We start from the raw sequence: 13,333 nt of genomic DNA on the forward strand, positions 1-13,333 counted from the left end.
GCAAACCCCAAAGGTATCAAACATGAAAGAAACATAAGGCCAGTTATAGGGAGGTTTCCATGGCCAGGCCTGAGAGTTAAACAGCTGGGCTCTAACAGCTGGCCTCCTCAAAAGGAAAAGGGGTATCAGCACCCATAAAAATAACTGGTTGCAAAAATAAATCATCATGCATCCATCACCATTTTAAATTCTGACTTCTCTTGCCCGATGTGTCTTTGTTAAGCAAACAAGTGAACTGGAACTCTGTTGCTTTTACCCTCTAACTGGGTAAAAGGTTACATATCTTGTCTCAAGAAATTTTCATCTTAACAGAAAATTTATTTTAAAGTTTATCAAAATAAATTCCATTTGAAATAGAAATAATTACAGTCTATACTGGGTCTCTATTCTCATACACGCTATTTCTCTCACATATTCCCCCACTCTAATTCCTTTGGAGTGAGGTTTTAATTTCAGGATTAGCCACCATTTCCTATATAGTAGGAGGGGGCAGGGAGAGAACTAGAAGAAAACCTGAATTATATTGTAACACTGAAAGTTATCACATAATCAGCCTCTTACTTTACACTAATTAACTATTTAATTACATTGTCGCTGATAACAATTTATTCAAATATTACAAAATATAAACCTATAGGGCAGTTTTCTCTTACTTCCCATTTCCATCCAGTGAGCTTTGTGTGAAGTCAAATTCTACAATAACCTAGGAGCCTTCCATTTCTGTGAGTTCATTTATCCCTGGGTCTTCTCCCATAAGTGTGAGTGGAAGGGGTCTCACACTACATGGGAAGGTTGCATTATAAGAAAAACCACCTCTGCTCTACTTTCACACTTTCTAATCTTTCAAAGTATCAGGAGGTGGAGAAGTGATACAAATGCGTTAGATTCAAGAGCAAAACTAAGAGACCAAATCACAGACAATGGACTCAGCATTCATGTATCCTGCAGTCAGAACATGGAATCTGATACGCACACACACACACCCATTGGCTACCATCATTTGCACAGCATGGAAGTGCTTCTTGTCCAACAAGGCAGCCAGACGGGGACCCATAGGCATGGAATGGCTCTGAAGGAATCAGCTGTTTCTTGCTGTGCTTCATGAAACTTTGGATCCAAATGGTAAAGGACAATTATTCACAATTTAATCAATGCATCCTTTAGGACCATGATCAATACCACTTAACTGGGGAGCAGCATTCTAAAAATAGTTTACCTGGACCAAAGGTTACCATAGCTTCCATCTCTGGAGTGATAATCAACCATTAGTACCTGCAATTTCTATCTGAGTTCTTGTCAAATCTTTGACTTTACTTGGAGTAATTTTACACTTCTCTGGTGTAGAATTCTTCACCAAAACACACAACATATCAGTAGCAATAGTGAGGTATAACTCCCCCAAATATGCGCTTTTATTTCTTTAATCTGATGGCACAGATTTAAATAGGGACTAAATTCAGGTGCGTCTTAGAATCCCTGTAAGACACCAAATGTCAGGTATCTATTAAAAATAGGTATCTTTCTGCAGCTATATCACATTCAACATGGACTTCATTTTCTACACATTTGCAGCATCTCCCAGGGGTGAGCTGAACAGAAATGTCACTTCCATTTTTCCCATCTCTACCTAGATAGGGATTGCATTTCCCAAATAAAAGGCAACATGCACCTGATCAGGAAGGAGATATCTTCAGGAGCAACTTCCTGCAGGGCCTGGCTCACAACTGCTTTGGGAACGCAATGCATGAATCCTCTTCCCAGCCCTTTAGAGAAAATATTTGCCTAACCAATTGAAAAACAGGGGGATTGGGATGGTGATGGGGAATAAGGGAATCCCTCTGACTTACTGATCCTATCTTCTTCTGTTGTTACAGAGGGGAAATGACATTTTCCCCTATCCCTGCCCTATTCCTGCTCTTTGTTATAGTTCAATATATTTTAAGTGAGGAAAATGGTAGTAAAAATATCTGCTCTCCAGCACAACCTGAAGCAACATCAAAGCAACTGGGAATGAAATAATTTGTTCCCGAAGGGGGAACTTGATGACTAACAATTGCTTTGAAATGGGGGAACAGTATAACCCTGATGCTCAGGATTTGTTTAGACTAGGAAAAGTGATGGAGTTTAGGTCAGGTCAAGGGGAAAGCTAATGCCAACCCACTGCACCTGGGCTACATCTGCACTACAACTATAATTGTCTTTTTACACCAAGATCACTTAAATGAGCAGCCAATGCCATGTACAGTCCTAGTGGATTTAAGGCACAGGTACTTTTTGCTGCAGTGTAGCTTATTGGGATCAATTCTCTGTCTCCCACCTGGAGTTGATGAACATTCCTGGCTGGAGGGACACACACTCCTATGACTCAAAAGGAGTTGATAGAAAAGATCAGATGACTGACCCCAAAGAAGGATGAGCTGCAAAAGGCAGAACCAGGCAACTCATATGGGGGGAGCTGAGAGACCACGGTGATGATAGTGCAAATATTGCTATGTGGGAATTAGCAAATGTGTTTTAAAAAAAAAATCTTTGGCCAGCCCTAGTCAAGGCATTTGTTACAGTTCTCTCTCATGTGGATTTTCTGATGTCTAATAAGGCTTGAGCTCTGATTGAAGCATTTTCCACACTCAGAGCATGTGTACAGCATCTCTTCTGGGTGGATTCTCTGATCTGTGGTAAGGGATGAGCTATTACTGAAGCGTTACCCTTATTCAGAGTATGTGTAGGGTTTCTATCCAGTGTGGATTCTCCTATGTGTGGTAAGTTGTGAGCTCCGACTGAAGCATTTCCCACACTCAGAGCATCCATAAGGTTTCTCACCTGTGTGGATTCTCCTATGTGTGATAAGATGTGAGCTCCGACTGAAGCATTTCCCACACTCAGAGCATCCATAAGGTTTCTCACCTGTGTGGATTCTCCTATGTGTGATCAGGACAGAGCTCTGATTAAAGCTTTCCCCGCACTCAGAGCATGTGTAAGGTCTCTCACCAGTGTGGATTCTCTTATGTTTGGTAAGGGCTGAACTACCAATGAAGCGTTTCCCACACTCAGAGCATGTGTAGGGTTTCTCTCCTGTGTGAATTCTACGATGTGTGATAAGGTATGAGTTCTGACTAAAGCTTTTCCCACACTCAGCGCATATGTAGGGCCTCTCTCCTGTGTGGATTCGCTGATGTGAGATGAGGGCTGAACTATCAATGAAGCATTTCCCACACTCTGGGCATTCATAAGGTTTCTCACCCATGTGGACTGTCCTATGTCTGATAAGGTGTGAGCTCCGATTGAAGCATTTCCCACACACAGAGCATCCATAAGGTTTCTCACCCGTGTGGATTCTCCTATGTGTGATAAGGGCTGAGCTCCAATTGAACCTTTTCCCACATTCAGGACATATGTAGAGTCTCTCTCCTCTGTGGATTTTCTGATGTTTGAGAAGGTCAGAGCTCCCATTGAAGCTTTTCCCACACTCATGGCATGTGTAGTGTGTTCCTTCCAAGTTGATTCTTTCGCTTGTAATAAGGTCTGAGTGGCTATTGAAGTTTTCCTCTGGCCTGTGCTGACTCTCAGAGGCTTTTTCTTTTTCTGGGAGTGCACAACTCCTGGAAACATTCCCTTTGGATCTTATTGATAACGTCCCATGTGGTTCTACTTGCTCAGCATCTTCCTGCTGGGGTTTCTCCTTGTTCTCACTCACCATCCCAACACCTGATGGGAGACAGAGAGAATCCAGGCATATGTCACTTACTGCACCAGAGAGAAAGGAAATCTCAATGAGAGGAATGGAAAAGTGGGTGAACAAACCAAAATATGTGCAGGAGAGATTAAATCTATCAGGAGCTGATTTTTCCCAAAACCTTCCTCAGAGCAGAGAGAGGAAGGGATCAGTTCCGGGTCCGCATCTCACCAGAACTATCAGGGGAAAGCGAGACTGGGGCGGGACCTGCTGTCAGTTGTCAGTCAGGATAGGTGGGAAGCCATGAGTGACATCTGCATAATGATTCCACATCTGCAGGGAACAATCCTGAACTTGGAGTGCTCACAAGGTCTTTGTAGGGCATCCCAGCTGTTTCCTGTATTCATGGACAATTTTTGAGTTGGGGTTTAACCAATTCCTCACCTGTGCAAGCAGCTCTTGGGAACACTTCTTTCTCAGAGCCCAGGAGGTCCGGGACCCAGGGCTCTTCCCCTTGTTCCAAATGCGAGATCACATCAGGTTTGGAAACTGGAAACCCTATTCCAGGCAAAGAAAACAAGGGAGATCAGTGGAATTTGTGGGAGACTTGTCACAAGGAATATTCCTTGGTTTTAATCCCAGCTCATTTTTAAGTAGTAACATCCCAAGGCCATCTTCCTTGGCTCAAAGTGGCAGGAGAGTTATTATTATAAATCATATTCATTACCTTAATGCATAAGAGCCAACTAACAGTGGGTCCCCGTTGTGCTAGGCACAGGACAAACCCAGAATAGTAGATGACCCATGCCCTGAAGCTTTACAATCTAAATAGACAAGACAGACACAGAATGGGGAAACGGGTAGAACCCATCAGCGGGTCAGTGTTTTCTGGAAATTGCTATTACTGAATTTTTGTCTGAAATTACTCTTTACTTCTGGAATCACCCTTCCTGTCCGGAATTGCTGAACAGAGGGTGGGTGGGGCATGCAGGGTCACAAATCTTGGCTGCATCCACAGCACCTCTCCCCTGCACACAGCTGCTTCATGTCCCATCTCCCCAGCACATAGCTGGCTTTAGGCGCTCAACATCCAGTCTCGTTCCTACCTCCCCCACACAGCTGGCTCCTGTCCCCTCCCCCCAATGCACTTTCATGCTGTAAAGGATTATATATTTCTCATGTTTGTCAATTACTCTGTCCTCTGTATATTTGAGCCAGCCCTTGAAAGCATGAATATTTCACAGACTATGATGCTGAGATGGGCCAGATGATACCGGGGAGGCTGAGGGATGGGTTTCCTGTGCAATCTGGTGTCACTAAGGCTGGATCTCAAGGCTGGTTATGCAGATCTCCATCTTTTGAAGCTATGCCCCCCATGCAGAAAGGGGCAGTGACTTATTTTACCTCTTTCAGGAGACTGAAGAAGACAGACAGACTCTTTGGGGAGAAACAGCTAAGTTTGAGCTGACTGAGGAGGGTCTCTTTGGGCTACAAACTGACATGGCCTGGTAACCAAGAGATAACCCCTTAGGGAAGGTTTTAATACGCTTTGGAACTGATCAGGGATTCCCACAAGGACTGATGAGGGGGCGATGGTAAATACACATTTAGATCCTTTGCTTGTTTTATATCTTTTCCCCATAAGGCGCACTGGCACACTGTCATGGATCCATAGGATCTGTGCAATGCCCTGGTTTTTAAACAGTCCTTGGGAGGTGCCCCTTGAGTGCACTAGACCCCCAAGGGATCCCACTCTTCCACAAGGATAGGCCATGTAGCTTCAACACCTGAGACTGAGCCTCTGGCTTCAACCCTCCTATTTCAACCTGTGAGCTCTGCCAGCAGGTCCAGCTGAACGACACTGCTGTTCAGAGACTGTTCCTCATCCATGCTTCAATGCACCTCAGCAAGTTTTTGCTGTGACACTGGGAAGACTTTTAAAACTTAGCTGGGTTTATTAGTGAACCAAAACACAGCATTGGAAAGTCCTTAAATTAGCGCGGAGAAGCTGCTGTAGAAAACATTTTCTTTTCTTTTCACTGTGCCTATCCATTTGTCTTTGCTCCAGTAGAGCTTCCTGCGTCTGCGAGCCCAGTTCTTCCTGGTCCCAAAAACATAATGAGTCCACGTATGCTTTGCTCAGCCAAGCAGGGATCCTCCCATGGACAGGTGACAATTATTCCCTTGTCTCTGTCGGGTATTCCATTGATGTAGGTTGGTTCCAGCCAGTCCTTAATTAATTAATTAATTAAACTCCCCCAGTGTGTGGAGAAGGCTGGGGAATTAAACACTAAAATTCAGGAGCAACAGCCTCTAATTCTTCCAGAAAAGGAGAATGTAAGAAACAAGACCTGGGCCACACGAGCTCAGCAGGGACAGGCTCAAAGATCAAAGGAGCCTGGAGGGAACACAGCTTGTGGCTGCTGCAGACAGGGAGAGGTAAGACAAGACTCTCTCCAAACTCTCACTCCTCTTGATACTGACCTGATTTTATGATCTATGACCTAGTCTCATGTGTTGTGAGCAATTTTATACTCACTAGAGGTAAAATGACATTACCAGAATATTGTTTATTAGCTTGGAACATGCATGGTGGGGCAAGGAGGTGAACCTAAATAAATGAGTTATTAAGCTTGCTACAGTTAAGGGGCTTATATTAGGTTGAGGCTCTGTGGGAGTAGTTATGCTGAAGTCTGGGATTTACCTAAATAGGCCTAAGGAGAGAATCCCAGGTCAGATATTTTGAACCCTCATTTTAAGAGACTAACGAGGAACCATAAACAAGTGCAATACAGCACAGGATTCTAAAAAAAGTAAGTTTTGGGGGCTTTAGCAATTAGGTTGCTATGCAGTATCTCAGCAGTTGGACCGTATTCATACATTGGAATTAATAATAAATAAGTGATGTAAATCATGAGTATTAATGTTTAATGCTTAATTATGGACTTCCCAAAGGCCACACGTGGGTTGGGGCAGCTATTGACATTACTGTAATCAGAGTAAAGTAGCAGATATGGTATAGAGCCATCCTATTACCATAAGGAAGTGGATAAAATACCTCTCCTAGTTACCATTTTTTCATTTTGTTGGGTCCCCGAGACTGTGACCTGAAGCAGGACCTCCCTTCTGATGGTCTATCTTGCCCCTTAATCTTTGTTTCCAATGGTGTCCATAACTTGTAAGCATACACAGTGCAAGACACTCTTTACTATACTTATCTTAGTCTAATCATTACATGTATTGATCCTTGCTATGGTTTCAATTAGAACTGTCTGTATTAAATCAAGTTTCTGTGTGTTTCACCAAATTTCATCTCCTCAATTAACTTCGAGTAGCCATGAACTATTGGGGCAAGCTGTACCCCAATACGTAATCTTATAAGTGTAAAAATTATACAGGCTACACTACCACCCTATGACATCATCAACAAAATGCCCATTTGTGCCTGGGTAGTGGCCCTGCTATGGGAAGGAGGAATGCAGAAAGGACTCAGGATCGGTGGCCAGGGTCACTGTGCATAGAGATGGGGAAGTTATATGGGGAGGGGGGTAATGAGTGGGAGAGGGAGGTCAAGAGTTAAAATAATAATATTTTGGGGAAAATGTATAATGAAGTGAAACTGAACAGAAATAAAACTGGAGTGTAGGCTCTAAAGCAACAAGGCTTGGGTAGGGATTCAGGATTAAAGGTCTGGGATCCCCCACAGCTCTAGATCCCCAAACCTCTCCTCCCTCCCACTGACCCACCTAGCCCACTTCCTGGGTGCCCTTCCTCCATATTCTCCACCCCTTCTTCCCACTACTCTCAGCCGTCACTACCTCCCGGCACCTTGGGAGCTTCTTGTATTCCCTCCTCATCTCTCATGACCTCATCCCTCCCTGCTGTTTCTTACCTCTAATCCTGCACATGCGCTCCCCATCTCCTGGCACCTCAGAATTAGGTACTCCCCCCTTCTCCTCCCCTCCCATGGCTCTGTTCTCCGTTCATCCATGAGGTCCTGAATGGCAACATTATATGCTCTCCTATTAAAAGAGGAGCTCATCTGACTGTCACACAAGCCATGCATAAGTCACACTATTTACTTAATTTAGAATTCTACAGGCAGCATATTTTCCTCTTCAGTGAAGAAAAGGCATGAAAGATCTAGTTATTAATGTAGTTATTAATGTCTCCAATAAGGAGACATTAAATGCAATTTTAAAATGACTGACGGCACCAAAAAGGCACATGTCCAAAAATGATTCTAGTGGGTGGGAGATAAGGCAAAAAAGGAGGGGGCAAAGAAACTTGTATGGTGAATAAAGTTATAAAGTTATTACTACTCAGGTTCTTCAGAGACCCCACAGCTACTAATAATCCAGGGGACAGGACTCCTTACCCAGCAAGACCACCGTCTCATAGTTCTCCTGCATGACATCCCTGTAGAGGGCTCTTTGAGTGGCATCCAGGAGAGCCCCCTCTTCCCTGGTGAAATACACAGCCACCTCCTCGAAAGTCACCAGTCTCTGAAAGAGCAAGAGTCCAACACTCAGTACCTGCTGCCCCAGTCAAAACCCCACTATTCACAGAACAGCAGCACCGGGGGAAGCTCTGGGAGGCACATGTTAACAGAGTCCCACCCCAACCTTGCTTAGAGCAGCCAGGAGGCATCAGAGGGTAGAAAGAGAGAACCTTTGTCTCCCAGCTGACAGATGGAGGCAGGGTCCTCACATTTATCACATACTTACTAGCCAAAGCTTCATATAGGATATAGGGCTATCTCTGGACCCTGTTGGTGGCTCCCTGGTAGGAATCCCAACACTCTCCAAATGAAATATATGGAAGAAAGGGGAAGTCAATAGTAAAGAATATAAGTTAGAAGGTCAGAATTGTAGAAAATTGGTAGGGGAAGCTATCAGAAATCAATAACCAATCAATGAAAATAAGAAGGAAGTAGAAAATTAATCCTAGCAATGATAGTGGTAAATTACTAGATGGAAATGGCAGAAGTATCAAAAATAATGCAGAAGAGGTAAAAGTGTTCAATAAATATTTCTCTCCTAGATTTGGGGAAAAACAGATGATGTAACACATATCCTAAGATGTTGACAATGACACTCTTTCCATTCCAATAAGAATTTATGAGGACGTTAAACAACAGTTATTAAACTTAGACATGTTTAAATTAGCAGGTCCAGATAACTTGTATCTAAGAGTTTAAGCCCTGGTCTACACTATGAGGTTAGGTCAAATTTAGCCGCGGTAGGTCGATTTTATACTCAATGCGTTTACACAACCAACCCCGTTCTGTCAACTGAAAGGGCTTTTAAAACAACTCATGTACTCCTCCCCGGCTAGGGGATTAGTGCTAAAATTGACCTTGCTGGGTCAAATTTGGGTTAGTATAGACACAATTCAACGGTATTGGCCTCCGATAGCTATCCCAGAGTGCTCCAATGTGACTGCTCTGGACAGCACAACTCCGATGCACTAGTCAGGTACACAGGAAAAGCCCTGGGAACTTTTGCATTTTATTTCCTGTTTGGTCAGCGTGGCGAGCTCAGCAGCATAGGTGACCATGCAGTCCCAGAATCGCAAACAAACTCCAGCATGGACCGAATGGAAGCCACTCGATCTGATTGCTGTATGGAGAAAAGAATCTGTGCAGGCAGAACTCTGATCAAAAAGAAGGAATGTCAATATATATGCCAAAATTTCACAGGGGATGTTGGACAGAGGCTACACCAGGGACACACAGCAGTGCCATGTGAAAATTAACCATCTCAGGCAAGCCTATCAAAAGACAAAGGAGGCAAACGGTCGCTCTGGGTCAGAGCCCCATACATGCTGCTACTATGATGAGCTGCATGAAATTCCAGGGGGGACCCTACCAGTACCCCACCACTGTCAGTGGACACCTGCAAGGGGAGAGTCTCACGCAACAGGGAAGAGGATTTTGTGGATGAGGAAGAGGAGGAGGAGGAGAATGCACAGCAGGCAAGTGGAGAATCCATTTTCCCCGGCAGCCAGGAACTTTTCATCACCCTAGAGCCAATACCCTCCCAAGGCAGGTTTCCAGACCCTGAAGCCAGAGAAGGCACCTCTGGCGTGTGCACCTTTGTAAATACACTACAGGGTTTAAAAGCAATTGTGTTTAATGTTTGATTTGCCATGAAGACTTGGGATGCATTCATGGCCAGTACAGCTACTGGAAAAGTCTGTTAGCGGGACTGGGGATGGAGCGGGAATCCTCCAGGGACATCTCCATGAAGCTCTCCTGGAGGTACTCTGAAACCCTTTGCAGAAGGTTTCTGGGGAGGGCTGCCTTATTCTGTCCTCCATGGTAGGACACTTTATCACACCAAGCCAGTAGCAAGTGGTCTGGAATCATTGCAGCATAAAGCATGGCAGCGAATGGTTCTGGATTTTGGTCGTATTCAAGCAACATCAGTCTTTATCTCTCTGTGTTAGCCTCAGGAGTGTGATATCATTCATGGTCACTTGGCTGAAATAGGGGAATTTTTTTAAGGGAACAGTCAGAGGAGGCCATTCATGCTGAGCTGTTTCTGTTTGGCAGGCTAAAAGTGGTCATCCCTGATAATAGCCACGCAGTGGGGGGAGAGGTGAAGGGATCATCCCAGAGAATTGCTATGCAGTGGGTGGGGGAAGGATAGTGCTGCACATCCACCCGAAAACCACAGCCCCTCCTTTTAAATGGCCAACCCAACAGGCATTGCTTGGTATGGGAAAGGAGGGCATCGCAGTTTGAAACCATTCCAACACGTTATGAAGGCGGAAGAAGCCAACCCCGTGTACCCTTTGGCTTACTATGGCTGCCTGCAAACCGAATTCTGTTGCCCAGCCGTGTGTGCTCACACCATACCGGCAGGCACTCAATATAAAAGGCAAAATGCCACCTTGTACCTAAAGCACATGTGCTGTCTGCTGTGAATTGCTTGATTCACTGTGAAAGAGTCTCCCTTTTGTTCTCAGAAGTGTATCTTCTTAAATTCTACTTTCCCTTCCCCCCCCATAGGTGCAAATGTTTCTACACTTCCCCTATTATCTCCGTCCCAGAAGTTATCGCAGATTAGAAGGGAAAATAATGCTCACGATGACATGTTTTCTGAGCTCATGCAGTCCTCCCGCACTGATAGGGCACAGCTGAATGCATGGGGGATACAGTGGCAGAGTCCAGGAAAGCATTAAGTGATTGTGATGAGAAGAGGCAGGATGCGATGGTAAGGCTAATGGGGAAGCAAATGGACATGCTCATGCGTCTGGTGGAGCTGCAGGAAAGGCAGGAAGAGCACAGACTACTGCTGCATCCCCTGTATAACCGCCTGCCCTCCTCCCCAAGTTCCATATCCTCCTCACCCAGACACCCAGGAACGCCGGGGGGAGGCTCCAGGCACCCAGCCATTCCACTCCAGAGGATGACCCAAGCAACAGAAGGCTGTCATTCAATAAGCTTTGATTTCTAGTGTGACTACAATAAGCAATGTGGCCTTGTCCTTCCCTCCTCCCCGAACCCACCCAGGCTACCTTGTCAGTTATCTCCCTTTTTTCTTAATCAATTAATAAAGAATGCATGGTTTTAAAACAATAGTGACTTCATTTCCTTTGCCAGCTGTGATCAAAGGGGGCAGGATGGTTGGGTTACAGGGAATTAAAATCAACAAAGGGGGTGGGTTTTCATCAAGGAGAAACACAAACAACTGTCACACCGTACCCTGGCCAGACATGAAACTGGTATTCAAAGCTTCTCTGATGTGCAGCGTGCCCTGCTGTGCTCTTCTAATCACCCTGGTGTCTGTCTGCTCAAAATCAGCTGCTAGGTGATTTGCCTTAACCTCCCACCTTGACATAAACATCTCCCCCTTACTCTCACAGATATTATGGAGCACACAGCAAGTAGCAATAACAATGGGAATATTGGTTTCACTGAGGTCTAACCTAGTTAACAAACAGCACCAAGGAGCTTTTAAACATCCAAATGCACATTCTACCACCATTGTGCACTTGCTCAGCCTATAGTTGAAATGCTCCTTACTAGTGTCCAAGCTGCCTGTGTATGGCTTCATGAGCCATGGGAGCAAGGGGTAGGCTGGGTCTCCAAGGATAACTATTGGGATTTCAACATCCCCAACAGTAATTTTCTGATCTGGGAAGTAAGTCCCTTCCTGCAGCTGTTTAAACACCCTGGAGTTCCTGAAAATGCGAGCGTTGATGTTGGTGAAATGTCCCTTGTGATCCACCATTGCTTGTAGCACCATTGAGAAGTACCCCTTGCAGTTTACATACTGGTTGCCAAGGTGTTCTGGTGCCAAGATAGGGATATGGGTTCCGTCTATCGCCCCACCACAGTTAGGGAATCCCATTGCACCAAAGCCATCCACTATGACCTGCACATTTCCCAGAGTCACTACCTTTGATAGCTGAAGATTAGTGATTGTGTTGGCTACTTGGATCACAGCAGCCCCCACAGTAGATTTGCCCACTCCAAATTGATTCCCGACTGACCGGTAGCAGTCAGGCATTGCAAGCTTCCACAGGGCTATCGCCACTCACTTCTCAAATGTCAGGGCAGCTCTCATCTTGATATTCTGGCACTTCAGGGTAGGGGAAAGCAAGTCACAAAGGTCCATGAAAGTGGCCTTACGCATGCAAATGTTTTGCAGCAACTGGGAATCATCCCATACCTGCAACACTATGTGGTCCCACCAGTCTGTGCTTGTTTGCCACGCCCAGAATCAGTGTTCCACAGTATAAACCTGCCCCATTGCCACCATGATGTCACAACTGCCACATCCCATGCTTTCAGGGAAGTCTGTGTCCATGTCCTTCTCACTATCATCCTCCTGATGACGACTCCTAGCCTGGTTCTGCACATACTGCAGGATAATGCGCGAGGTGTTTACAATGCTCACAACAGCAGCGGTGAGCTGAGCGTGCTCCATGCTTGCAGTGCTATGGCATCTGCATGGGTAACCCAGGAAAAAAGGCACAAAATGATTGCCTGCCGTTGCTTTCACGGAAGGGGGGGAGGGGAGACTGATGACATGTACCCAAAACAACCCGCAACAATGTTTTTGCCCCATCAGGCATTGAGAGCTTAACCCTGAATTCCAATGGGCAGCAGAAACTGTGGGAACTGTGGGATAGCTACCCACAGTGCACTGCTCTGCGAGTCGATGCTAGCCACGGCTATTGAGGATGCACTCCGCCGACTTAATGTGCTTAGTGGGGACACACACAATAGACTGTATAAAATCGCTTCCTAAAAATTGACTTCTATAAAAATCAACCTAATTTCATAGTGTAGACATGTCCTTAAAAGACTTGTTGGTGGAGTGTGGTGGACTGTTAATGTTGATTTTAATTAGGACTTGGAATACTGGGGAAATTCCAGAAGACTGGAATAAAGCTAATGCTGTGCCAATATTTAAAAAGTGTAAAAGAGATGATCCAGCTAATTACAAAAGTGTCAGTCTGACATCGATACTGGACAAGATAACGTAGCAGCCGATACTGGATTTCATTAATAAAGAATGGAGGGTAATAACTGCATACTGCGTACAGATGTGGTCTCCTCATCTCAAAAAAGATATACTGGCATTAGAAAAGGTTCAGAGAAGGGCAACTAAAATGATTAGGGGTTTGGAACAGGTCCCATATGAG

At 45.0% G+C, this 13,333-nt stretch overlaps 1 protein-coding gene across 1 annotated transcript in view; it reads right to left on the minus strand.

The window, feature by feature from the left end:
* Window positions 1–297: 297 nt before the first annotated feature.
* LOC128823054 (oocyte zinc finger protein XlCOF6.1-like) overlaps window positions 298–13,333 on the minus strand; it is a 34,960-nt gene continuing 21,924 nt past the window's right edge. The window contains exons 5-7 of the mRNA XM_054005107.1: window positions 8,052–8,178; window positions 4,118–4,231; window positions 298–3,705 (exon numbers count right to left, since the gene is read on the minus strand). Coding sequence (XP_053861082.1) covers window positions 2,732–3,705; window positions 4,118–4,231; window positions 8,052–8,178 — 1,215 coding nt within the window. The 3' untranslated portion in view covers window positions 298–2,731. The remainder of the gene's footprint in view (window positions 3,706–4,117; window positions 4,232–8,051; window positions 8,179–13,333) is intronic.

The sequence above is a fragment of the Malaclemys terrapin genome, chromosome 15, assembly GCF_027887155.1.
Source record: "Malaclemys terrapin pileata isolate rMalTer1 chromosome 15, rMalTer1.hap1, whole genome shotgun sequence".
In the NCBI taxonomy this organism is placed as follows: domain Eukaryota; kingdom Metazoa; phylum Chordata; order Testudines; family Emydidae; genus Malaclemys; species Malaclemys terrapin.